The 27,336-nt window shown below is 40.1% G+C and overlaps 1 protein-coding gene across 5 annotated transcripts in view; it reads right to left on the bottom strand.

Annotated features, from left to right (window-relative positions):
• Positions 1-1,565: 1,565 nt before the first annotated feature.
• LYPD6 (LY6/PLAUR domain containing 6) overlaps positions 1,566-27,336 on the bottom strand; it is a 124,162-nt gene continuing 98,391 nt past the window's right edge. For 4 of the 5 annotated variants that reach the window (XM_045479765.1, XM_045479763.1, XM_045479764.1 and 1 more), the window contains 3 exons: positions 21,028-21,126; positions 6,497-6,627; positions 1,566-4,552 (listed from right to left, as the gene is read on the bottom strand). In XM_045479765.1, coding sequence (XP_045335721.1) covers positions 4,385-4,552; positions 6,497-6,627; positions 21,028-21,126 — 398 coding nt within the window. In that variant the 3' untranslated portion in view covers positions 1,566-4,384. Of the gene's footprint in view, positions 4,553-6,471; positions 6,628-21,027; positions 21,127-27,336 lie in introns of all 5 variants that reach the window. The other variant, XM_045479768.1, reaches the window with a different exon arrangement.

The following is a 27,336-nucleotide window of genomic DNA, read 5'->3' as shown; positions in this document are numbered from 1 at the left end:
TCAACATCACTAATCATCAGGGAAATGCAAGTCAAAACTACAATGAGATACCAATTTGGCAACTCTCAGAATGGCTATTATAAAAAAGACAAGAAATAACACATGTTGGTGAGGATGTAGAGAAAAGCAAACACTTGTGCACTGTTGGTGGGAATATAAACTGGTGCAGCCATCATGGAAAACGGTATGGAGGTTCCTCAAAAAAATTAAAAATACAACTACATGATATAGCAATTCCACTGCTGGGTATTTACCCAAAGAAAATAAAAACACTAATTCCAAAGATCTATGTGCCCCCTGCCATGATAATTGAAGCTTTATTTATAATAGCTAAAATATGGAAACAACTTCAGTGTCCATTAATGCATAACTGAATAAAGAAGATATATATATGTGTGTGTGTGTGTGTGTGTGTGTGTGTGTGTGTGTGTATATAATGTGGTATTATTCACCCACTGAAAAATAAGGACACCCATAAAAAATGTTGCTATGTGTGACAACATGAAAGGAACTTGAGGGTATTATGCTAAGTGAAATAAGTCAGAGAAAGACAAATATTAGATGATTTCACTTATATGTGGAATCTGAAAAACAAATTAAAAAAAATAAAACAAATAAAAAAAAAGCAAGCTCATAGATACAGAGAATAGATTGGTGGTTGCCAAAGGTGGAGGAGCAGGGAAGAAATGGGTGAAGGTGGTCTAAAGGTCAAGCTTCTAGTTACAAAAAAGAAAGTCATGGGATTGTACAGCATAGTGACTATAGTTAATAATACTGTACTGCATATTTGAAAGATACTAAGAGAGTAAATCTTAAAGGTTCTTATCAGAAGAAAAAACATTTAGAACTATGTAAGGTAATAGATATTGACTAGAATTATGGTGGCCATTGCACAAGGTATACAAATGTCAAATCATTATGTTTCACACATGAAACTAATAACATGATATATGTCAACGTGCCTTAATTAAAAAATATAAATAGATAAATAAGTAAATAAATAGAATAGAATAACCAGAGACCACAAACAAGCTGAAGATTTCTAAGACCACTTTCAGTATCTATAATTTTACTAGGAAAAATAAAATAAATTCACTGTATAGATAAACATTTATACTATTCAAATGTTTGTTTCTTGTTGCAGAAGAAACCATCAAGGAAAAACACTTTCTATTGGATCATCACTAACAGAACAAAATGAGATTTAAAAATTAAGAGTTAATGGGGTAGTATTTAGATACACACACACACACACACACACACACACACACACTTTTATTTTTCCTGATTTAACAAAGAAAACGCTCTAGGGAAACTGTAGACCTGATTAAAAAGTCTGGTAATCTTTCCCTCTTTGATTTTCTGCAGCACTTACTGTCTACATGAATCATTTGGCATGAGTGAATTGTCTTGTATCTTTTCATGCGTGTATGTCTTGTCTGTACAACGAGAAAATGTGCTCTTGGAGGAAGTTCCCTGTGATCCTAAGCCCTACGCCTTATACATAACCTGAATGCCTTAATCATTGATTGACATGTACATTTACAGGGAGGAGCCTGATGAGATACACTTAAAACCTTTATTCATTGATTTACAAAATGTACAATATTTACAAAATTTAGGCATTAATCTCTATTGACATGAATGCTATGGGGAGTCTGAAAATAAATAAGTGGCACATAGGTTAATGTACACATCATGGCTGTTTGCACTTCAAGCAGTCACCAACAGTGGGATTTGAGGGAAAGTTTAATGTGGTATAAAAGTCAGATGGATGACCAGTCCTGGGCTTTCCACACGAATGGCCCTTCCTTGGCTTCTTGAGGCTGGGGAAGGTGAACCAACCACTTTCTTTCAAGAGAATGAAACGTCAGCCATTCTGACAGGCACTCAAGGTGCATGCAGTCAAATCTGTGTAGAGTTTGCAGTGATCCCCCGGGTGGCAGATGAGTTCACATCACTGTGGACTTGGTCCCTGCACACCAGACAGGGAAGCTCTGGAGTGGTCGATTTATGATTAAGAACCAGCATTTGGATTCTGTCTCTCACTCAAATTGCATGCAGTACTTGGCAGGTATCAGTGGAGAGTGGCCATGCACAAAAAATGGGACTTGTAGATACGTACAACATCAAGTTTTCACTGTCTTAAAGCATTTCTAGCAATTATAGCAATTGACCTGTTACCTCTTTTAGCAAGAGGAATGAACTAGGAAGCTGTACCTCCACCCCTTAAAGAAAAAACACCATCTAGGGGACCCACACAAATGGCATCCTGCAGAGGCAGGACTAGACAAACTCCACATGATCAGAGGGTCAAATTCCCATGGTCAGGTCTGGAAGTTTTCCTAGGGGTGGTAATTCCATTGTCCCTGCACTCTTCAATCCCACCTCAACCTATATAACTTAAATAGGGAGGGAAAGGCTTCATGTTATTGAGCTTCTTAGAGCCTTAGTACCTTCATCTGTAAAGTGAAAATACTAGTAATATTCCTTTCAGGGTGCTTGCAGGTTTTACAGGACTTAATACATACATACATATATAAAGTGCTTAGCATAGTGCCTGCCACATAAGAGGTGCTTAGTAAATATCTTGCTTTCTCTCCCTCTACTTCTCTCACCCCAGTTATAAGCAAAGTATTGATAAGCCTACCAAACTCTGATTTAAGGCCATTTGATGCAATTTAGATTATTTTGTATCAGAGTTACCGCTCTCAGTTCATATTTGGTAATCCCTGAGGGGGCCTCATTTTATGAGCCACAGACATTTTCCAGTGCAGGGCAGATGGACCCTGACAATGCTCTCCTGTTTATCAGCAATGGCTCCACCAAATTTCATGAAAATATGCCCCATAACCCTGCAGAGAAACTCATACCAGTGATCGTCACCACCTGAACATTTCTGGGACAACACCACTGACGAAACAATGAGTGAAACCCTTGAGGCCAACACATTACTCTTGCTCAAGCATAAGTTAATATTTTTCAACACTGGTGCAAGTATTATAGATAACCTTCAACAAACATATATTACAGGCTCTACCACTGTTGAAAAATAAGTATTCTAATTTAGTCATTTTGTTTAGAATAAAGAATATTTTACAATATATTTTAGTTTCTAGTTACCCCATACAAAAATAAATATTGTATAAATGATTTACAAGGAAGAAGGAAAAGTTGTAACTCAGGCCAAAAAATACAGGAAGGATGGCAAAAATTTTACCATCTACTTCAAAAGCAATCACCTAAAAGAAAAACTCCCCCTGGGTCTCCTTACTAGTCTCACCATCACCCAACTGGCTTACCTCCTTCTCATTCTAGGATATTATGTCTTCCTTCCCTATCAGTCTTGAGATAATGTAGTGTAGAACCTTCTCCCTAAAGTCACTGAGGATTTGGAAGAGGAAGAACCCCAAGGGCTCTCTGGCAGTATGAAGTGCACAAGGACAATCTGACTAAGCTACTGATTGGGCCCTCGCGGTGAACTCGGGTCAATCTGTACATGTCTTTTTCCTTTCATTCTGATATCCTCTCTCTCCTTAGATTATCTATGCCTGAATAGACCCATGACTGGAGAAAACTCCATCCTGCTTTGGGACTCTTTGGATACCCTTTGGCCCAGGTAGAACCCAGGATCTCATGGAGCACAATGAGGTGCCAAATCAAGGTCAATCTCACCAATTTTAATGCAAGGCTATGCAAGGTACTTTATGGATAATAGTTCCATTAAGTTGGGAAAAATCTTTCTCCAGCTAGCCCTCCCCCTATACAACAAATTTATGATTGCCTTTTATTTCCCACAGAGAGCAGAGGGAATAGGATTCCCACCACTGGGAGAAAAATGTTGGGAAAATTAAATTGGACAACTGCATACTACTTTTTTAGGGACTCAGTCAGAGTCTCCAAGGAAACAGTCTGTTCCTTTTGGAATCAAAGTTTTAAAATTCTAAAGCTATAAATAAAGTCATATCCAAACCAGTGGTCTTTACCTTTTTCCTGAAGCACACACATCTATGCATGTCCACATAACATATCATCTAACATCTCAAGGGTCCCAGGACCTCTTGTGGCTCATGCATGTATTCCAAATAAAGAGACTCAGACATCAATAAATGCAGAACTATTTCCTGGAGTGAAAAGAAAGGTTCGTGGTATACGACCCAGGGTCTATTTTGGGGGCAGGCTGGCTTTGATGAGGTCTTGGACTTGAAATGACTACACTGACACAACGCTTGTTCCTCATGGTAAATGGCGATGCTTGGCTGTGAAGACATCTGTGAGTGTTGTGGTTTCCCATGTGTAACTATTGTCAAGCCAACGACTCATGCATGACTATGGACCATGGAGATCCCCATGGATTGCTACTATACATGGCGTCTTTGAGCTGCTATAATGTGAGTCCCAACCACACCCACAAGCAGGACACGATCACTGACATGCAGTGTGGGTGCCCATTTGTCTGATTTATGGGTGATGTTGTGGCAAATGTGGCATCGGTTTCATTTCGGGGGAGTGGCAAGTTACAGATATTTCCTTCACAACAGGAAGTGCAGACCTGAAAGAAAGGAAGAGAAACAGAAGGGTGATGAGAAGCTAGCAGATCTTGGAAGGAGGCAGGGAACTTGGAAGGAACTGTCTCCCTCACAGTAAGACTGAAATGAAAGTGACCTGTTCTACAAAAGAGGCACCGACCCTGCATTTAAGGAAGTGGGATGAGATTTCATCTGGAAGCAATGTGGCCAAAAAAAAAAAAAAAAAAAAAACCCTGGACTCAGCTTCCAGGAACACGAGTTCTGCTTTTGACATCCCATCACATGCTTATTACATGGTTTTATAACCTTCCTAGGTCTCAGCTTTTCCATCTGGGTAATGGGGATTCTAATACCCTCCTATCTCAAAGAAACCCTTTCTGACTACTTGGGGAAGCTGTTCAGAGGGTAAACTTTCACTTGCCAAATTTTCACAGTGTACACAAAGTGGAAACAACCCAACTTAAACTGAACTATTTGCTTTCATTAGAACTGTCCATACAATTATCACCATTCTTGTGGGTGAGTTAAAGTTTGAAGGGTTTGCATTAATGCAATTACTCCTGCTTTATCCAACTTTATTCATGGACCATAAGAAAGAAAGAAATCTAAAGGATTGTTGACAGAAATTACTTGGGGCCATGGCTACACAAAGTACAGATTAGCAGCTTCCACATCACCTGGAGCCCATTAGAAATGCAGAATCTCAAACCTCGCCCCAAATTTAGTGAATCAGAATCTGCATTTTAACAAGATCCTCGAGTGGCCCATATGCACCATAATATTTGAAAAATTGTCTGATGGCAAATATCCTATTCAGTCATTATCTTGCAGGGATTTGAGTCTTGTCACAGTTGACATGGGCTAGGGAGACATTATAATGTTGAGGAGAGAAACTGAAGGTGAGAAGTGAGTTTGAATTCTGTCAGACAGAATTACCAGCTGTGTGACCTTTGCACATGATGTTACTTCTCTGATCTTTAACTTGATCCATGGTAAAGCAGCACAATAAGGCCTGAGAGCCTAGCTTTCTGGGAGTGGGGTGAGAGGTAGGTAAAACCCTTGAACATAGCTTTTATATTTCAAACCAGGATCAAGTTGGTATACTATATTTTAAAATTTAATTCTTACTGTATTTCACAAGCTGCTTGAAAATTAGGTGTCTTCTTGAAGCCCCTACTAAACGTGCCCCTCCAGGGTACTGAGAGTAGAAGTTGCTTCTGACACCAGGAAGGCAGCCTGATGGGGAGAAGTGAGCTAACTCCAAATAAAGGCCAAGGCCTGCCTGATATACAGGATTATATGTGGAGCCAGCTCTGAACCATCAGCAGGAGAGTCGGGGGCATTCTCCACTCCAACCACAAGTCAGGCTGCATTTCTCTGGTTCTTTATATTCTCCTTCAGGGCTGCACTTGAAGTTCACTTTATACTGAGTGCTTCCATATAGGCACCAGATAGAGTTTAAGAGGGAGCCAACCCACAAGGAGATGGTTCTCTGATCACCTAATCAAATTATTCAGGAGCCAATGGATACCTTCCCCAAATCAGCATTCCAATAAAGACATGAGCCTCACTTCACAGATAATTATTGATGCTCAACTGCCGTGGCCATCCTCAGCTGAATGAATTGTTGCTACATCTGCAATGCTTTATCGTGAGGATGTAACTGATCTCTCATTCCTCTTCCTTCCAGTGGCTTTACTACTTTCTTCTGAGGAAAGGAAGGGATTACAACTTTCAATATCTTCTTGGTGTTGTGTTTACATAATTAAACCGGTTTTCCTATGCTCTGCTGTAAATTTTTATTCTTTTAGAGCAAACAGGAAAGGAGAATCTTCTCATAATGGTATAAAAGTACTCAAAAGCCAGGTTACACCAGGGAGTGGGAATTGGCTCATGAGCATGGGCGCGCATCTGTGGTGGAGGAAGACTAACTATGCTGTACCAGTCACTTGCTTTGTTGCCCACACCTTGTGGCCTTCATGCTCAGAATCTCTGCAGCCAGTGGACAAGCACTCTTCCAGTGGAACGCAGCGTTTGGTGACAGAGATGCTGTTTCCTGTGACTTCCATTGTATGCTGAGTGTAGCAGTATCTGGTCTCTGTCAACAGAGAAAAAATATGTTTCAATTGAGATGGGAAATGTTAACCCGACCTGCCTGGAAGCGAAACAACAGAAGGGTCAACATTACAAGTCCTGAAGAGATTTAACAGCACATGAGATGTACACTGTGTTGAGTTTACGTCCAATCCCATAGACGTCCTTGGAGAGATGCGCTTCGCCATGGTAGGAAGAGAGCCTTCTGAAGAATATTGGTCTCTTGGCCCGTCGTCATCCCCATAAACCAAGATATAGTGGTATGACTCTTTGCCTTTCAACAAATTTTGCCACTGTATTGCTTTTTATTTTTAGGGAAGGAGAGGTCTGGAGGGACGATTAGGATATGAGAATCAGAAATTTGGGAGAAGATAAAGGGGTGAAAAAGTTCAAAGAACACAGGGTTTAAAAACAAAAAGTTAGGGGGCGCCTGGGTGGCGCAGTCGGTTAAGCGTCCGACTTCAGCCAGGTCACGATCTCGCGGTCCGTGAGTTCGAGCCCCGCGTCGGGCTCTGGGCTGATGGCTCGGAGCCTGGAGCCTGTTTCCGACTCTGTGTCTCCCTCTCTCTGCCCCTCCCCCGTTCATGCTCTGTCTCTCTCTGTCCCAAAAATAAATAAACGTTGAAAAAAAAAATTTTTAAAAAAACAAAAAGTTAGGCAGGTAACAACGGTCTTCAAAGAGTTAAAAGACTATAGCAGAGGCTCATGTGTGTGTGCGTGTGTGTGTGTGTGCGTGCTTTGGAAACAGCTATTCCCAAGTAAGGGCTGAATAATTAAAAACCAATTCATTTTATCTTCAGAAAATGACTTTATCCAAAAGAAAGAACTTCTTGACAATGAGCATAGCTAGATCTTGGAATTCATTACAGAAGAAAACTAACTCAATAATGAAGGTGTTCCGAAATGGAAGGGCATCATTTCTCCCTAGTATGATTTCAGTGTCTTCTAAAATGGCAGATGAAGACCGACCATGATGTAAGTTTCTAGACATCCTCCAGGTCTTAGGAATCCAAAAACTTAAGATTTCCTCCAAACTACCATGGAGAATTTTTCTCTTTCAAATTTAAAGGCTAAAGAAAAATGGCTTTGTCAAAGTAATTCTTTAAGGCCTCTAGGCAGTGTTCAGCTTTCTAAGCCTGGGATTTAGGAGAATGTTCCTGCTCCACTTTCAGAATGAAAAAGAGAATGAATAATTCTTAAGAAATGTCACTGAGCTGTTTTTCATCCATATCTTGGATTCCACTTTGCATGCTTTATACATTTTGGATATTTAGTGGCTAATATGGAATTATGACCTTCTATGATATTATTTATTAGGCAATAAAAATTCCCCCCACCAGATTCTGTCACAATTTTGGCAGCTTTTAACCAAAGCACTAATGTCCAAAGAAGAAAGCTTGAGAATTTTAGGCCCTGAGAATGAGCTAATACAGACCACACTGACACATCTTGAGAGTCATAAAAACCCAGGGGTTTTAATAATCTTCCTAACACCCCCCTCCCCACCTGACAGGAACCTGAGTGACCTCTGATTGAGTCTCACTATGGACAGAGATTTTCTTAATGGTTACACTACTGGTGGGTGTACTTGGGCTGAGTCTGGTCAATGCCCTCTCCAAAATGCTGTTCCCACACTGTACCCTGACCAGAATTTTATTGGTGGGAATCAGGTCAAGGCAGTCCTAGCTAGCTCAGGGTCCTGGAGAGCTCTTTGGGAGTCGTGTAAGTACAGCCACCCTATGAACTCACAGGAAAAGTTGACAATTTTGCACCTGGAAATGATTCTCCCAAAGCCCTAAAATATTTTAGAATTGGAGTGATTGTTTTTCTGATGGGAAGCAGGTGGCAGCTCTCCTCTGATTTTTAAAAAAAGATTTTAAGCCTGTGACAGGTTTTAACAAATGGAGGCCAGTGGCCTGAGGGATTTACCACATTTCCCAAAGAAGTAAACCCAAAGAAGACTGGTTTACTTCTTTGATAGCAAACTTGGACACTTATGGCCATGACAGGTACCCCTTTCCCACTGCATCCCACCTTGAGATGCTCAAAAAAGCAATAAAGACAGGAATGTTCTTATCTCCTGTCTCCTCTTCATACAGAACCAGGAGCAGATGCCAGAGGTTTAACTGCTCCAAATGTAAATTGGAGCAGATAAGATCATACATTTATGGAATAAGTAAATCATTATATGGTTTCAGCTTTGGAAATCAGGTTTGTCCCCCAAGTATTAAATTCTCTTATCTTCAGTAAGCTTTGAGTAACAATTGGTGAACTTGATATAACTACTTTTTGCTCTTACTTTTATGCCCATAACAAACTCTCTTTTAATTTATTAATTGCAAATTTATTCCACTGCACAGATAACAACTAATGAGGAAGATATGCCAAAGTCCAGTACTTAATAAGCTCATTCTTAAAATCCTGGGGGGGGGGGGGGAGGGGGGAGGAACAAAAATGATCAGTGATGAGGCTGGATAAAAAATTGTCTTGCACTCACTAAATCTGACCCTCAAAACAAAGATATTTTGAGAACATCCCATTATTTCCAGCAGCAGCAACCTCAGATCCGAAGTGTCAGTCTCTTAGAAGTATCCATCCCACTTCTTATCTTACAAAACCCCTGGGTGAGTTATGAAATGTTAATGTAAAACAAGGTTCTGTAGTTAAATAAGTTTTGAAAATATTCAAATAAAGTTGAACAGGTTTCTTTAGAGCACAACTTAGGAGAGCCTTGAATGTGTATTGTGATCTCCAAGGCAAGCAGGCAGCATTTCCCAAGCAGAACGAGGTGGACCACATGTGGCTTATCACTGGGCTGTAGAATTGATAAAAAAAGGAGTTTCAGCCACTGAGCATTACTCTCCATGCATCCCGAATAATCCTTGGGTTAGTAATGAGGTTATATGAGACTCAAGCCTGCTGATAACTTCACACTAAAAGGATTTCAAAGGCTTTTATCTAAAAGATAAAAGATGGGTTTGAATTTCTACCAGGTTAGTTTCGGCCTCTAAAATCTCATATTCTGCAACAGCATGGTATTCCCAGAGGTTGTGAAACAAAAGTATTTTTCTGGAAGACTCACAGGCATGCAATTGAAAGCAGAACTCATTAAGAGAGCTTAATCAACTATTGGAAAACACAAAATTTATAATTTTCATGAAATACACATACACACACAAATTCCTTAACCTAGTTCTAAAATCAAAACAACGTTCAAAACTAAAATGTAAATTTCCATTTACCCACAAATATTCAGCTTCCAATAATAGAAAATGAGTTTCAACAACATATATATTAAATGATTTGAATTAAAAATGACCAATTCTGTGGTAAAAGGCTTTCCCGCCACTCAGTTATTCCCTGTGGCTCTACTAGTTTTGGTTTCTTTGCAAACATATATAATGATTAAAGTGATGCCAGAGAACAATTCACCATGTGCAAGAAAATTAGTGGCAGGAAAATAACTGTAATCATAATATTGCAAATTATGCTGAAAAACTGAAAGTCCAGTGGCATCTGGTGGCATACTTCCAGCCTGGTTCCTTACCGTGCCCTCAGTCCTTCACATCCAGCTATTTCCAGGTCCTCCTCTGCAATGACTTTGCCTAAGTGTCCCACTGGATCCCCTTCTCCCATGTCTGACCCCAAAGGATTTCATTGCAGCTCTTGGGCTTTACTATGTATAATGTCCTCCGTGTGATTCCCCTGGGCTTCAGAGTTTTGTCTTCTAGATTTTTTTCTGCATCTCTGGTCTCTTCTCTTCCAACCCTTTCTCTAACCTGAATGTTGATATTCTCCCATGATCTGTTCTTGAGCCTATTCTCTTCTCACTGAAGTGACCTCATCCAACCTCCAACGTTGTTTTCAGTCTGATTCTCTCTCCCAAACTATAGAACCAATCTCTGGCTATCTCCTGGACATTGCAAGCAGCACCTCAGACCTCACATATCTCAAATAACTCATATTCCTCCCTTCCCATTTGTTTATCTTTCCAGTGTTTTTATCTCAGGAAGGGACATCCTGAGTCCTGAGATGTGGCACCTCCATCTCGGACTAGGAAATTCAGAATTAGCTCAGACTTCTCTTCCCAAGCCAGGTGTCTTTAAGTTCCCTGAAATGTGTTCATTACCCTAATCTTTCTGTTCCATTTTCCATTTTCCCAGTGCAGGACCTCATCATTTCCTGTCTTCTTTGTCTCTGACCTCTCCTTTCTAATGCAGGTGTCAGACAGCCATCCGATGTATTGCTGAAACCAAGGTCAGATCATGCTACTCACTGTCTATGAGAGCCTGAGTGAACCCTAGCTGTCAGGCAGCCCTGGCTCAATACTGCTAGGTTTATTTGGCCTACTGGAGTGGTCAGTAGGTGGTCTGTTACTCTCTCTCTTCTCCTGAAGCTGTGTGCCAGTAATATAGTAGGAGGGGCACCTGGGTGGCTCATTCAGTTGAGCGTCAGACTTTGGCTTAGGTCATGATCTCACGTTCCATTTGTGAGTTTGATTCCAGCATTGGGCTCTCTGCTGTCAGCACAGAGCCCGCTTCAGATCCTCTGTCTCCCTCTCTCCCTATCCCTCCCCTGCTCGCAAGCACTCAATCTCTCTCTCTCTCTTAAAAAAAAAAAAATAAAGAGGATATAGGAGTAGCTTTGCTTCCTTGCTAGAAGTATTGATTACATTTATAACTCAGAGCTTGGCATTTGAAACTCAGCACTTTATTCTTATTCAACATTACACTTAATCTAGGCCCCAGACTATCTCCTCATTGCCTACTGGATACCTTGAGACACCATGTTATATCCTTTGACCATTCTTCACAACAAAAAAAATTTCCCCCTATCTTCTGCTCCTGGAAACCTTTTCTTCAAGGTTCAATATAAATGTGATGAATTCTGTGAACCCTTCCTTGATTTTCCTCCCAACCGGGTTCACAGGCCTTCTTAGCTTCCTCATTTGTTATATCTGGCTTTCCTTCTAGATCAGTGTTTCTCAACATTAGCACAACTGATGTATCTTTTTGTTTTTTACTGGTTGATTTTTTAAATTTATTTTGAGATAGTTACAGATTCACATGAGTTTGTAAGAAATAATACGGAAGGATCTCATGTACCCTTCACCCAGTTTTCCCCAAATGGCAACACATTGCAAAACTATAGTATCACAATCAGGATATTGATATGGATGCAGTCAAGATACAGAACATTTCTACCTCCACAAGGACCACTCATGTCCACTTTTTATTCTCACATCCTTGTCCCTCCTCTTCCCACCCCTCCTTAATCCTCGGCAACCACTAATCTGTGCTCCATTTCTATAAATTTGTCATTTTAGGGATGTTATATAAATGGACTCATAAAGTACGCAAACTTTGGGGATTAGGCATTTTCACTCAGCCTTATTCACTTGAGAGTTATCAGGATTATTGTATCAACAGTTTGTTAATTTTTAATCCTGAGTAGTATTCCATGCTGTGGATGTACCAAGGTTGGTTTAACCATTCACCCATTGAAAGGGTATCTAGGTTATGGATATTATGAATGAAACTGTTATCAACACTTGTATAAATGCTTTAATGTGAACATAGGTTCTCATTTCTCTGGGGTAAATGCTCAGAAGTGGCATTACTAGGTTATACGGTAGGTCTCTGTTTAACTGTTTAAGAAACTGCCATAATGTTTTCGAGAGTGGCTGTACTATTTTATACTCCCACCCACAATATATGTATGATCTAGTTTCTCCTAATTCTTACTGGCATTTGATAGTGTTGCTATTTTTTTTTTTTATTTTAGACATTCTGATAGATATATAGTGTTATCTCATGTTTTTAATTTGGATTTTCTGAATGGCTAAATGATGTTGAACATGTGTTTATTTGCCATCTGTTTATTTTCCTTGGTGAAATATCTGCTCATGGTTTTTGTCCTTTTCTTGCTTATTTCGTTTCCTTTTTTATTGTTGTGTTTTCAGAATTCTTTATACATTTTAGATACTAGTACTTTGTCAGATATTTGGTTAGCAAATATTTTATGTCAGTTTGTTATTGGTATTTTCCTCCTATTAACAGAGTCTTATGTAGAGCAAAAGTTTTTAATTTTGATGAAATCCAATTTACCAAGTTTTCCTTTTATGGATCATGCTTTTTATATCAAGTCTAAGAACTTTTTGCCTAGCCTTAGATCTCGAAGATTTCCTCCTGTGCTTTTCCCCTAAAGGTCATATAGTTTTAGATTTGACATTTAAGTCTAGATTAATTTTGAGTTAACTTTTGTAAGTGTAATACTTGGGTTGAGGTTCATTTTTTGCCCCTGGATGTCCAAATGCTCCTGCAAGCATGTTTGTTGCAAAGGCTCTTTCCTCTAGTGAACTGAATTTTGTATCCTTGTAAAAAAAATTGGGCATATTTTGAGAGTCTCTTTCTGAAATCTCTATTCTGTTCCATTGATCTATGTCTCTATCCTTCTGACAATACCACAGTCCTGATTACTGTAGCCATATGATGATTCTGGAAAGAGGATTGATTGGTTCCTCCCACTTAAATTCCATTTTCAGAACTGTTTCAGCTATTCTTGTTTCTTACCTTTCCATATAAATTGTATAATAATCTTGTCCAGAACTACAAACAATTTTGCTAGAATTTGATAGGAATTGTGTAAAATCTGCACATAAATTTGGACAGATTTGACATCTTTACCATGTAGAGTCTTTCAATTCATGAACATGGCCTCTCCATTTACTTAAATTTCCTTGGAATTCTTTCATTAGCATTTATAGTTTCAGCATACAAGTCCTATATGTGTTTCGTTACATTTACCTTGAAGTATTTAATATTTTTTGAACCATTATAAGTAGTATTATATTTTTAAATTCAATGATCATGTGTTAATTGATAGTATATATGAGTACAATTGAATTTTGTGTCTTAATCTTAGTATTTTGTGACCTTGCTGAACTTAATAGTGCTAAGAGTTTTGTGTAGAAGTGTTGAGATTTTTCTACTTAGAAAATCGTGTCATCTGTGACATGGGACAGTTTTATCTCTTCCTTTCCAATCTGTATGCCTTTCATTTCCTTTTCTTGCCTTATTGCACTGGGTAGAACTTTCAGTAGGATATTGGATAAGAATGATTAAAGTGATATCCTTGCCTGGTTTTTGATCTTAACAGGGAAGTATTTTGTCTTTCACTATTAAGTATCCTTGCTACGGGTTTTTTAAAATAAATATTCTTTATCAAATTGAGGAAGTTTCTCTCATACTGTTTTTCTGAAAGTTGTTGATCATGAATGGTACTGAATTTTGCCAAATGCTTTTTCTGCTTCAGTTGATATTGACATATGATTTTTCATCTTCAGCCTGTTAATATTGTGGATTACACTGGGTGATTTTCAAATATTGAAGCAGACCTGCATTCCTGAAATAAGCTCTATTTGGTCAGGCTTATTTTTATATATTGCTAAATTTTATTTGTTAATATTATATTAAGGGTGTTTGTGATTATATTCATAAGGAATATTAGATTTCAGGGGTTTGGTGTGGCTTTTGTTTGTTTTTGTTTTGTTGTTGTTTTTTGGTACTATCTTAGTCTGGTTTTAGATTCAGGGTAATTCTAGATTGCACATAAACTGCATAACAAAGTACCTTAGACTAGGTGACCTACACAGAAGAAATCTATTTTTTCACAGTTCTGGAGGCTGAAAGTCCAAGTTAAGGTGTCAATAAGGTTTATTTCTTCTGAGGCTTCTTTCCTTGGCTCACAGATGGGCCACTTCTCCCTCTATCTTTTCATGGTCTTTCCTCTGTGCGAATCTGTGTCCTAATCTCCTCTTCATCACTGAACCTGAATTACTACTTTAAGGACCCAATCTTTAACTACAATCATATTCAGGAATACTGGGGATTAGGTTTCACATGTGAACTTTGAGGTCGGGGGGACACTACTGAGCCTATAAGAGGATCCTTGGTGGTAGAGACAGTAGCTGAAAGCAGTCATGTAAGAAGCCTCTGGGCTACTGAAAATAATCCATTTCTTAATCAGGGTGCTGCTTCCATGATGATATCTTGGTTTTTGTTTTGGTCTTGTTTTTTCAAAAAAAAAAATGTTCCATACCTGCTAAGGACAGGTCACATATTAACTTGAGGAATCTCTCTTTTAAAGCAAATCTTTGAAATTCATAAAGCTATGTGCTTATAACCAGGCAAAGACCAAAAAGGTGGTTGGGGAGGTATACAAAAGCAGTGAGGGTAAACAGGATCTTATAGAGGACAGTAGTTAAAATAAAAGTGATAAGACAAAAACATCAAATAGATGCTTCCTATCTGGGGCAATTATGTTAATAGAAAATACTTGGGCAAAAACACTGAATTGCAGTAGGTTAGATGATTTCAGGGTGTCAAAAGGAAGCCATCTTGTTTAGGCTGATATAACTTTGGGGTTAAAAATTACTGGAAAAGTTCTTTTTTTTTAAAGTTCTTTTAAATGTCTATTTATTTTTGAGAGAGAGAAAGAGAGGGAGAAAGAAAATGAGTGGGCGAGGGGCAGAGAGAAAGGAAAACACAGAATCCAAAGCAGGCTCCAGGCTCTGAGCTGTCAGCACAGAGCCTGACATGGGGCTCAAACTTATGAACCATGAGATCATGACCTGTGCCAAAGTCAGAGGCCTAACTGACTGAGCCACCCCGGCACCCCTGGAAAAGTTCTAATAAAAGAGTAAAGAGTAAATCTGGGCATCACAATGCCAGCTGAAATGAACTGGCTTGTATCTTCTTACTGAGAAACAACAGAATAAAATTAAAATAGCCAGATAAAATTAAAGCAACAAAAACCTCTGTGAAAGCATAGGTGAGCTACCAAGGCAGATAGGATTTGAAGAGCAAGGTATCAGCGAGACGAACAGCACACTGAGTTGAGCATGACATTCTATTCTTGTTCTCCCCTCAAGGCACCTGCTGACTCAAAAGCTGCACACATGAAGGCTGAGAAGCCAAGCAGAAAGCCCTGCTAAGGGCAAAGAAGCTGAGCAGAGCCTCTGTCACTCTCAAGGGAATTGGGAGGCACAAACAGGAATTCAGAGCCAGCAGGCAGCTGGGAGAGATGGGATATATGGAGAAGTGAGGCTGGCCGTCTCGGTACAGAATTCTAGGGTAACAGTTCTTTACTTGCAGCGCTTTAAAAATGTCATTCCATTAACTTCCAGCTTCCATGGTCTCTGTTAACACTAAGTGTTGGCAAGCCTGTGCAGCAACTGGCACTCTCAGGCACTGCTGCGGATAGTATAAACTGGTACAGTCATTCTGGAAAACCACTAGGCAGTATCCGGTTAAGGCCAAAGCACGCCTGCTGCATGCCCAGCAACCCCACTGGGATAGACCTAGCGGAAATGCACACATACGTGTACCGAAATACATGGACAAGTGCGCCCACAACGCTCAAAACCTTGAAACAATCCACACGTCTATTGAGAGTGGAAGGATGAATTTTAGCATATTCGTATAACGATCTACTATACATCTGAGAGAATAACTATGCGGCTCACAAAAACATAGATGAATTTCACGTAGAAAATGAGAAAAAGAAAGGGATACATTCTGTGATTCCATGGATACATAGCTCAGTGATAGCAGTCACAACAGTGTTACCTCTGAGAGGTAGGGTGTAATGAGTGGGGGACCCTAGTGGCCTTCTGAGGTTCTGTAGCTTAACACAGGTGACAGACACACAGCCTGTGCAGTTTGTGAAAATTCAATGAGCTCAGCACCTATGACCTATTCACTTTCTGGTATGTATGTTAAACTTTAAGTTAAAAATTTTTACTTAAAAGAAAAAGGAGGAAGTCTAAGGCTTCCATTTAGCAATATGACAAAATAGATCACCTGAACACCATTTCATTACATAGCAGCCAAGAGTATTGGATAATATATAGCCAATACTTTCTATAGATATACAAATGAACTCTCCTGAAAGTGAAGGAAATTCCAAAAGCCAGCACTAGGCTCTGAGTTCTCTACCCAGGATGGAGGCGGGGCTGGGAGATGTTAACAGATAAACTATAAGAAGATGCAAGGCCTGGGGTCCTCGTGGGGTTTAGAGCTAGAGTACAGACCCCTATCGAATGGTAGAAACCCTGAAGGACTATATCCTAAGATTGCCCAAAAGAGAAAAAAAATCCACCCTCAGGTAAAGTAAAACACAAGAACTGTCTCAGCCTGGGCTCCATCTGAAAGAATCAACAATAAAGAAGTCTTTCCTGGAAACATGTAACCTTGGAGCTTGTCTTCAGTTATGCTGGGGACCACATTTATGTATTTCCTACTTACACTAGATAACAGACAGACATATGAAGAGTCCTCCAGGGTCATGTCCAGCTTTTCCTTGACTTCTACAGAAAAGCTGTGAACAGCACAGAAGCCAGAACCCAAAGGATATGTGTCCCTCTGTCTCGAGATTTCTCTTGGTCTGATGTTGCATCAGTAGTAATTTCAAGGGAAGATTTTGCCTCAAAGAGAGGCATCTGTACTTCATAATCAAGAAGAAACATAAAAGCCTTGGCTGCTTAGGCATCCTCTACAGAATGAGCTTTTCTGGAAATTATAATGTTTTTGACTTGACATTTATTTCCAGAGACTCTTAATAAACACTGAGACAACCCCATTCTCAAGGAGCTTTTAATCTTGCACATAGGCAAAATCTGTGAACTCAGGGCATGCTATTAACTCTTCTTTGCTTTCACCAGTTCCTTTAACTGGTCCCTCATATAATATAATTTCAAGATCCTTTCTGACTAGAGTTATTGCACAGGAAGTGCTCAGAGACCAAAGCCTAAACGGAAGCCAACCAAGTGAAACAATGAGAGTCAGTTATGGAGGGCTCTTAAATGTTCATGTTCTAAGGCAAGAGTATGGTGTCAGGAGTCTGTTAAGTGCTGGAAGCACTAACAAAGTGATGGAGAAGAAAATATTTGCCTAACACACACTTGAAAAGGTAGAGTGACGGGGAACCTGAGTTAGCTAGAGGAAGGTGGCTGATGCCACCATTTTCCTACAGAGTGATTCTAGTGAGGATGAAGCTTTCTGGATGCTTGTTTTACCAAATGATGATTCGCAACAAGTCTGTCGAATCTGGAAGCAAGCTTACCTCAGCTGCTAAAATACAACAGTCTCTATTTACATCCATTTGATTGAATTCAGTTTTAGAAAATTCTTAAGATCCAGGCGAGCCCCTGAGCAATTTGGAACGTGGGCTTATTCCATGGAGATAAGATTAAATACCTACATAAAATTGTGTTGCTGTTGTTGGTTTTTTTTGCTTTCAACAAGTTATTTTCACATCATGTGATACTTAAAACCTAGCTAAATGTGTCATAAAAATAAACAAAAACCAGGAATATCGCAGAAAGCTAGGATGTTTTTCCATAGCAGCTACTGAGCCCTGCTTACAAAGCCTGTTGGTAGTCCTATAGCTGCTCCAAACTAATAACAAACAGAAAAAAATAAATCTAGGGTCAGTCAGTACTTTTCAGTAGTTAGACACAATTCATATTTTAATCTAATAATAATGATGCCATTTTCATCATTAGAAAAATCTGGAGAAAACCCAGAGGAAGAAGAAAATTGACCGTGGCTTCGTCTCTTCTCAGGTTACAGCTTTAGTCCCCATTCCTTACCTGATGTTCAAGGCCTCACAAAAATAAACAAACTCCACCACTTTGCTCCTACTATTCTCCGACACAAATTAGTTCCTGTACCCAGTTCGGGTCTCTCCCTGTCCATGGAGCACACCTGGGAATCCCATCTCCGTACCTTTGAGTCGCGTGACTTCTCAGAAGACACGTCTTCTTCAACATCTTACTTCTGCTGCCTACTCGTAGGGCTGTTGCCTCTTCTCAGCCCACAATGCTGCCACTGGCCACCTCAGTCCCCACAGAGTCATTGTCCCCATAAGCTCCCACAGCACTGAACGCCAGGCTGCATTTGGTACTTGCTTTTGTCCTGATATTTTTGACATTTGATACCTTCAGATCTTATCTCCCCTAACTGGGGAGCTCCCTGAACAAAGAAACCAGATTCCTATCTTTCACTGCATGATGCCCCCCAAAAGCCTGGCGTGGTGGTTCTGTGTCATGAAGCCTCAGGGCAACACTTTCCATTTATCCTTATAAATGTAAGGACAAAAAGATAAAAGTGGGAGGAAAAAAGGGAAAAGGGGGAAATTGTGTGAACGCTGTGATACTTTCAGATATCTGTACTTTGGAAGAATAGATTTTGACCTTTGAAGAAAGCATCCGAAGGGATCTTCCTCTTTTCCTGAGAGGAATTCAAGCAGAGTGCTACCGGTCACCTGTTTTTCCTTTGTGACAGGGATATACTTGCACACCATCAGACTTGGACTGGGCCTCTATGAAATCTGGCCCAAAGCCTGAGAGCACCAGTTCACGATCCCTCCTTGTCCTCTGCATCCTCTTTGCTAGGCAATACCGAGGAAAGCACTGCCACATTTCCTCTGAATATGTCTGACTTGTGGCAATGGTTTCAAAAGCTAATCTGCCAGCTCTGTCCCTGCTGGAACCATCCCAAAGTTGATTGGCTACCCAAGCAAATCACCCTGTGTTTGTCCAGAGTCACTGTTTACAGTGGTTCTCAAATTTTGCTGCATATTAGAACTACCCAGGGTGAGTTCAAAAATCCTTATGCTCAGCCATACCCTGTGCTATTTAAACATAAATCCCTGACGACGGACCGGGCATCAGTGTTTTAAAATCCCATCCCTCCTCCCCCATTTCAACGTACCATCAAGTTTGAGAAGTGGTGGTTAAACCAAATCCATCAGCAACCTACCCAAATGTTCACTCTGCTGGGGAAACGTTAGAAAAACACTGGCTTATTCCAAAATAAGCACAGGACTGCAGAAGGCAATGCAGACAGGACTTATCTTTGATTACCGGGATGGCTGGATATCTAGCTTGTGAATCAGCCAATCTTTAGCGTCTCCATGTTTTTCTCTTCCCTGTGGTCTTTTGGGGCCCCATTAACATCTCAACCTAAAAGTAAACAAGAGGAAGCTAGAAATGACAACAGTACCTTTCACTCTCTATTAGTGGGGGGAGGCGCTCCCAGTGGTTCTTGTCCCTGACCGTTCATTAGAATCACCTGTGATACTGAACTACACCAGCGCAGGGCCCTCATCTCAGAGATGCAGGTTCAAGTTCCCTAGAACTGCATTTCTTACCATGTGGTCTCCGCACCAGCAGCATCTGCATCACCTGGGAACTCCTTAGAAATGCAAATTCTCAGACCCCATCACAGACTTACTGTTTCAGGAATGGGGCAAGGGGAGAGGCATAAATCTGTGTTTTAACAAGCCATCCAGGGAATGCTGATCATGCTGGAGACTGAGGACCACTGGTCTAGGGAGGGCCAGTGATTTTGAACAGATCCATAAGTGTTTCTACTGGGCAGCCTAGATGGAAGTTCATGGGCAAAATACTACTGGCTTAGGCAGCTGACACTTGTCTTTTAATTGCACTTTCCATGTTCTCCCAATGTCCAGTCCTCCAGGGAAGACAGGATGCCTTCCACTAGGGTATGAGACTCCTGCATTATGTAAAAATATAATAGATTCAGGGTTGGTGTGTTCAGTCATTTTAACAACTGGATTAAGTCATCAGCAAAGCCCATCTACTCACTCAAACATTTGTCAATAAAATGTTCTGTCCTCACCATCTCTCCATCAAATGAACCAACTCTCCTCCAAAATTAAAATAGCCAATTAACAGTGACTCCATAGCTAAATATAACCATCTTTTTATTCAAAAGGATAAAAGAGATACAAATATGGATGTGAAGCATCTACTTCATTTTGAAATGGGCCTTTGGGTCAAAATGTCATGCTTCAATTGGGCATCTATCTCTTCCTTCAAAAAGAACTTAATGGCTTAAATAGCTCAGGGTTGTGAGTGTGTGTGTGTGTGTGTGTGTGTGTGTGTGCAATGATGGCATTTAGAATTCTAGCTTTCATGCAGTCTCAGAATAGAAGCCTCTGGCAAAATATGCAATAAATGGGATCTTTATATGAACATCAATTCAAACTTTACATAAAGGAAGTTACTGTGTAATGACTAATGCTTCAAAGAGTGGCCAAAAGGCTGGTTGTTCTCCTCTTGTCCTCCCTTTGGCTGGGGAAGAGGGCAGCCAAAGCCAGCACTTACCTCTACTGGCACTCCAATGCTGCTTCATGAGGAAGGGGGCAATCCTATGATTAGCTGAGGTCTCTGAGAACCTTTGATGATAAGAGATCTACTAATAGCCTTAGACAAGAGAAGTGGCTGAGATTTCAAGCATGCCTCTCTCTACCTATGCATCAAAGTCAACAAGGCTGTTCACTCATGAGCACCCCAATCTGTATACTGAGAGTTTACCTCGAGGACAGTAGATGTCTGGAGCCCATCGGTTGCACTCATAATTGTCTGCTGCCTTTTCACAGGTGAAACACTTAAATCCACCAGGATATGGCGTGGCTAGAAAAAGGATCAAGAGAAAAAATTAATTTTTTAGACTGAGCACAGAATCCTGAAGGTAGACATTTTCATTTTTTAAAAAGGATTCTAAAACCTGGCAGTTTCTTACAAAACTAAACATGTAACTACTATATGACCCAGCAGTTACACTCTGGGGCATTTATCTCTGAGAAATGAAAACTAAAAGTCACACAAAAGCCTATATGCAAAGGCTCACAGCAACTTTATTTGTAATAGCCCACAACTGGAAACAATCCAGATGTCCTTCAATGAATGAATGGTTAAACACACTGCAGTACCTCAATACTATGGAATGAATACTAGCAATAAAAGTAAACTATTAATACATTCAACAACTTGAATGAAATTCCAGGGAATTATGCAAAGTGAAAACAAAAGCAATCCAAAGGTTATATTCTGTATGATTCCATTTATTTAACATTTTTAAAATGACAACATTTTAGAAATGGAGGCAATATTAGTGGTTGCCAGGGGTTAGGGATGGGAGCGGTTGGGGGGCAGGGTGAGAGGAAGGAGGGGAGGCTTATAGAAGGGATTCTTGCGCTATTAAAACTATTTAATGTCTTGACTTGGTGATGGATACACAAACTTACACATGTGAGAAACTGTGTAGAACTAAATACACACACATACAAATGAACACAAGGAAAATTGGGGAAGTTTGAATAAGACAGGTGGATTGACTATATCAATGTTAGTAACCTGGTTGTGATATTATTCTATAGTTTTCAAATTGTTACCGTTGGGGGAAAGTGGGTAAAGTAAACATGGGATCTCCCTATATTATTTCTTATAGTTGCTTATGAATATACAATTGTCTCAATAAAAATTTCAATTAAAAATAGGCACTCTAGGGGCACCTGGGTGGCACAATTGGTTAAACATCCAACTTTGGCTCAGGTCATGGTCTCACAGCTTATGCATGAGTTTGAGACCCACATCAGGCTCTGCCCTAGCAGTGAGGAGTCTGCTTCAGATTCTGTGTGTGTGCATCTCTCTCTCTCTGCTCTTCCCCCGCTTGCACTCTCTCTCAAAAATAAATATTGAAAAAAAAATAGGCACACTAGATTTCCAGTGATTCATTTTTATGTGTCCACTTATATAGCTATGTCGATATGTAAATATAAATATTAGGTTGAATCATTAAAAATTTCCTTATGTTTGACCATTTTTGACCTATAAAAGTGGCAATTTCTCTGATTCAATCTGATGTCTTTATCTGGTTGACTTGATATGGTTAAGAATTCCTGGGGACGGTAAGTATCAGCTAAGAAGAGTCTTCATTACTAAAATCTATGCCGTGCAGAGGTGACCCTCCTAAGGGCTGTCTTGGGCCCATATCCAATGTCCACGGGGCAGCATGCTGAGGGCACATGTGGATATGGAGGCATTACAGGCTTTTAGCTTGTGTCTGAGGGATGGGTAATTCCAGGAGGCCCTCCTAGCCCTCCCCCTCTCCACCCCTTAATTGGCCCTTCCTGCCTTCTGAAGAGTACAAGTACTCTAAAGGTACTTGTATCCTTGCCTTCATTTATGCTCAGGCACAGGGGGGTCTGGTGAGTCATGCTCTAGAGAGTGCCCAGCGCATGCAGGGCCTGGTGGGCATTTAAGGATGAGCATCCATAGAGGATGCCAGGAATGCCAGGTTGTCGCTGTCCTTTTCGCTGATGCGCTCTTACTTGCACTGATATGCTTTTACGTACTCAACTTAGAGTTTTGCCTCTCGTAAGCAGAACTTTCGTATTTTTTTTTTAATTTGTAAAATTACCTGGCCTCTTTGAAAACTACAAACACTCAAACACTTCATCTGCAGGAGCCAACTGTTCTCCCTCGCAGATGGCTGAGCCTGCACATCCCACTGGTGGAAATAATCATCTCAGGGTAAATTGCTTTGCCCACATGGAACCAATTAAGTATGTTATCAAAAATAAATGAAGGAGGAGGTAGCAGCTTAAGGCCAAAATTATGGGCCAGATTTAACTTTGCTTTTCACCTTGCATAGAAGAGCTGGCATCCTTGTACTGGCTTGCAGTATCTCACAGAGTTGACTCTGACAACATCAATAACCTAACATGATCAAAACTCAAACTGTCTAAAAAAGACAAATAACTGGACATTTTTAGGGGCCAACTATGTTCCTGCAAGTAGTTGGTGAGTCAAGTTCATAAGCATAATATAAGTGAGTGCATGGACTGCCTTAGACTGTGAGGGACGGAGAGCGGCCAAGACGTTGCCATCCAACTGCTTCATTCCCAATGAGGAAATGTCACTGTGGGGAAACACGTTCTCCCTAACATACAGTTATAGTAAAACAGAAGTAAACTATTTTGTAAAACCGCACACAAATAATTTTTAGGTCTCCACATCCCACCATCAAGATAGGCGGGTTACATTTGTATTGAAAGATTCTACCTAGATATGCACACCTGAAGAATCAAACACAAATAGCTTCCTGAATTCCAAAGACATTAAATATTCTTATGGACCCTTAAATTAGCTTATTTTTACAAATATTGTTATGAGAAAACCCATACGAAATATTTTAGGACACTGTCCTATCGGATACATTAAAAAAATAGTTTCACTATCAATTTAAAAGTGTGTCATATATTGGGACAGCTGGGTGGCTCAGTCGGTGGAGCTTTGGCTCAGGTCATGATCTCATGATTCCTGAGATCCAGCCCTGCATTGGGCTCTCTGCCATCAGCACAGAGCCCACTTCAGATCCTCTGTCCCTCTCTCTCTCTGCCCCTCCCCCACTTGCACATGCTATCTTTCAAAAGTAAATAGTAAGAAAATAATAATTTAAAAAATATGTAATACATAAATAAGTTTAAAGGAACTTTAAGGCAGCTGGTAAAATTTGAAGAATTCTCCAAGTAAGAGTTTTGAAAAAAAAAAAAAAAAAGATGTAAATGATTTGTCAAAAAAAAGTACTTCTCAAAAACTTATCATCATATTCACCAAGGTTTCTGACTGCAAGCTAGCCATACCACTTCAGCTTGCATGATTAATTCACAAGAGCATCCAATTTTATCTGTCTGTCACTGCAGCCAGTAAAACTTTTCACTGGAATGTTGGACTAGTGATTCCTGGAAACTTTCCCATCAAAGAGATAAATTAAGAACTCTGAATGAAGATTGATGATCCAGCCACTACAAGAATAAACTTATTGAGAACCTGGCACTAATAGGTTGTAGTGTTCCCAAATTTGGATTATTTAATAGATTCTTCAAAATGATCTTTTGCAAGACGAGTGACACATTAAATTAAATACTGTCATTTCTTACACAGATAGGCCTGGGTTCTGAAATTAACCCAAAGTATAGAAAAACTTAAATAGGAATATGGGCTAAAGCCCTAGGGTAGCAAAGTGAAGCTTTGTTCAAATCATTTGAATCTGAATGCGTTTATCAGCACATATCATTTACAATTAATCAAATGATCTTATTTTCAGTGAGTTTTACTTTTTTTTTTTTTTTTTTTAATTTTTTTTTTCAACGTTTATTTATTTTTGGGACAGAGAGAGACAGAGCACGAACGGGGGAGAGGCAGAGAGAGAGGGAGACACAGAATCGGAAACAGGCTCCAGGCTCTGAGCCATCAACCCAGAGCCGGACGCGGGGCTCGAACTCACAGACCGCGAGATCGTGACCTGACTGAAGTCGGACGCTTAACCGACTGCGCCACCCAGGCGCCCCTAAATCTACAACCTCGTATCTGTGTGATTGTCAACCATGACAGCCTCGTACTGCTTATAGGAACTTGTATTTGCACCTTGGGAGGTACCACTGATCAGTGAATAATCAAACCCTTTTCAATGACCTGTCTCCACAAACAGACGCAGCTTTAAGCGGCCAGTTATAGCACAATACCACATAAATGCTTAAGTTCCTCCCTCTGGAAATATTTAACCAAAACTAAGGTCTACAGATGAGCAACTGTCTCCAGTAACTTGCTAACTGATACTGCATCTGATAAAGAAGTTCTTTTTTTAAAAGGAAGGAAGGAGGTTCCTAAGAGATGTGTTATTTTCTTCTTTGTTACTTCAAAGCATTACAGAGCAAGTAGAGTTTCAAACCGTTGTGGCCCCAGCTGTGAATGAATCTAATTTGGCTCTTGATCACAGAGTTAATAAGCTTAGTGTTCTGTATTTCAGGGCATAAGTCCTTGGTCCCTCAAGAGTAGGTGATTGTAAAGAAAAAAAGAAACGCCAAAGTGCCCAGTTACTTCCTGTAACGTAATCTGTCCATTAAGTCTCATGGTCAGCCATAGTTCAACCGACTATAATTCATTCGTAAGGCGATGGAAGAGATTTCATCTTTGTTTCCATCTCTTGGAACTTCTGCCTGGACAAAGGCCTTCAGTTTCCAGAACTGTGGTGAGAAGGGAATCTTGTTTTAAAATGTATGCTGATAGGTAATGCATCCAAACTTGTTTTATTCTTGCCAAGTTAATTTCCATTGTTTTTGGAAACTGGATGCAAACGTAAAATTTATAGAAATCTAATAAATTGATCTTCTTTCTCAGTCTATCTAGCAACAAAATATTGTCAGTATAACTTGAATACTATGAATGTATTTCTGATGGCAATGCATTTCCTGGTACCTTTCCAGAAAGCGCCCTTACTCCCTAAAACTTGCATAGTCTGGAATTATGCAAAAACGTCATTGGCTCACTATGTGGGCATAAACAAGCCCGCTCTAGGGATATAGCTCTTTGTTCAACGTGACTAAGGAAAGACTCAGAATATGCAACCAGAGGAAACCTGGATTTCTCAGGAAAAGTTTCTAGTATAAGTAAAGAAATGGAGGCCAAGAACCGGTTGAAACCACGCAGGATGTTAAATTCTGTGATCTCGTGTGACATCTAGAAACCAAATAAGTCACTCCATTTCTCTGAATACTAACTCCTGTTTTGAATGTTTTATTAGTCTTTGGTATTTTAATTATAGGGTGGGAAGAAATTCATCATTTTTCACACGAAAAAGAAAAGAAAAACAAATTATAGAAAAGAATGTAATCGAGGACAGTGCCTCAAATTTGAAAGCCATAAAGTTGATTTCTTTTAAATGTTAGAATCTTCAGGGCGCCTGGGTGGCGCAGTCGGTTGAGCGTCCGACTTCAGCCAGGTCACGATCTCGCGGTCCGTGAGTTCGAGCCCCGCGTCAGGCTCTGGGCTGATGGCTCAGAGCCTGGAGCCTGTTTCCAATTCTGTGTCTCCCTCTCTCTCTGCCCCTCCCCCGTTCATGCTGTGTCTCTCTCTGTCCCAAAAATAAATAAACGTTGAAAAAAAAAAAAAAAAAAGAATCTTCAAATATTAGGGGACCAGGGAGCAAGGGAGATTAGTCATGGGATGCTGAACTTTCCCAACCAGGGTTTCAATCTCAGCCCCCTTACGATCTCTTAGGGCTACTCAGAGCCCATGGCAAATGAGTTTGTTTGCCTGGTGTGGAAAACTTGTGTGCCTTCTCAACATCTCTGGCATCATTGATTTCTCCTTGGGTAGGTTCTGAGCAGTAGCTAACATTAATGGAAACTGAATCTCCTGCTGACCCCAGAAAAGCTGTTTGTGTCTCCATCTACAAAGTGAGGTGATTATATCAATAATTCAAAATCAGAATAATCCCATACCTCCCTCATGTATTTTTTATGGTCTATGTTCTACAGAAACCTGCTTCTTTGTAGAGAGATCACTCCATCTAAACCTGGTCTAGTGGGTGCTGCTCAGGGGCAGAGGACCATGACCTTTTAAAAAATCAAAGTGCAAAAACAAGCAAACAAACATCAAAAACTTCTGAAATAGTGTGGGGGAAATGTGCAGTAGGAATCACTGACAGTAAGAATTTTTACTCCCCATGACCAGTCACGGAGGCTCTAAAAAAAAACTCTGCCCAGAACTGCTGATGAATCATCTATGTCTAATCTAGCTTCGAAATGACATCCTCTATTGTCCATATCTCAAAATCATATCAGAAAACCCCACCAAGTTTTTCTATATGGTGAATTCTTTTTAATCAGGCCATGGCCTACTTAATTAACATAGGCCACATAAACTTTCCCACCAACTTCTAGAGAGCAGGAATGATTGCTCCCCTGGCCTGGCAGAGCCCATGCTTCAGAGATTTCATTCAGAAATGGACTTTTCGGATAGGGGCCTACTCAACCCAGGCACTGATCCCCCCTAAGA

The sequence above is a fragment of the Leopardus geoffroyi genome, chromosome C1, assembly GCF_018350155.1.
Source record: "Leopardus geoffroyi isolate Oge1 chromosome C1, O.geoffroyi_Oge1_pat1.0, whole genome shotgun sequence".
Lineage (NCBI taxonomy): Eukaryota > Metazoa > Chordata > Mammalia > Carnivora > Felidae > Leopardus > Leopardus geoffroyi.
This window is presented reverse-complemented; position numbering and strand designations above follow the sequence as displayed.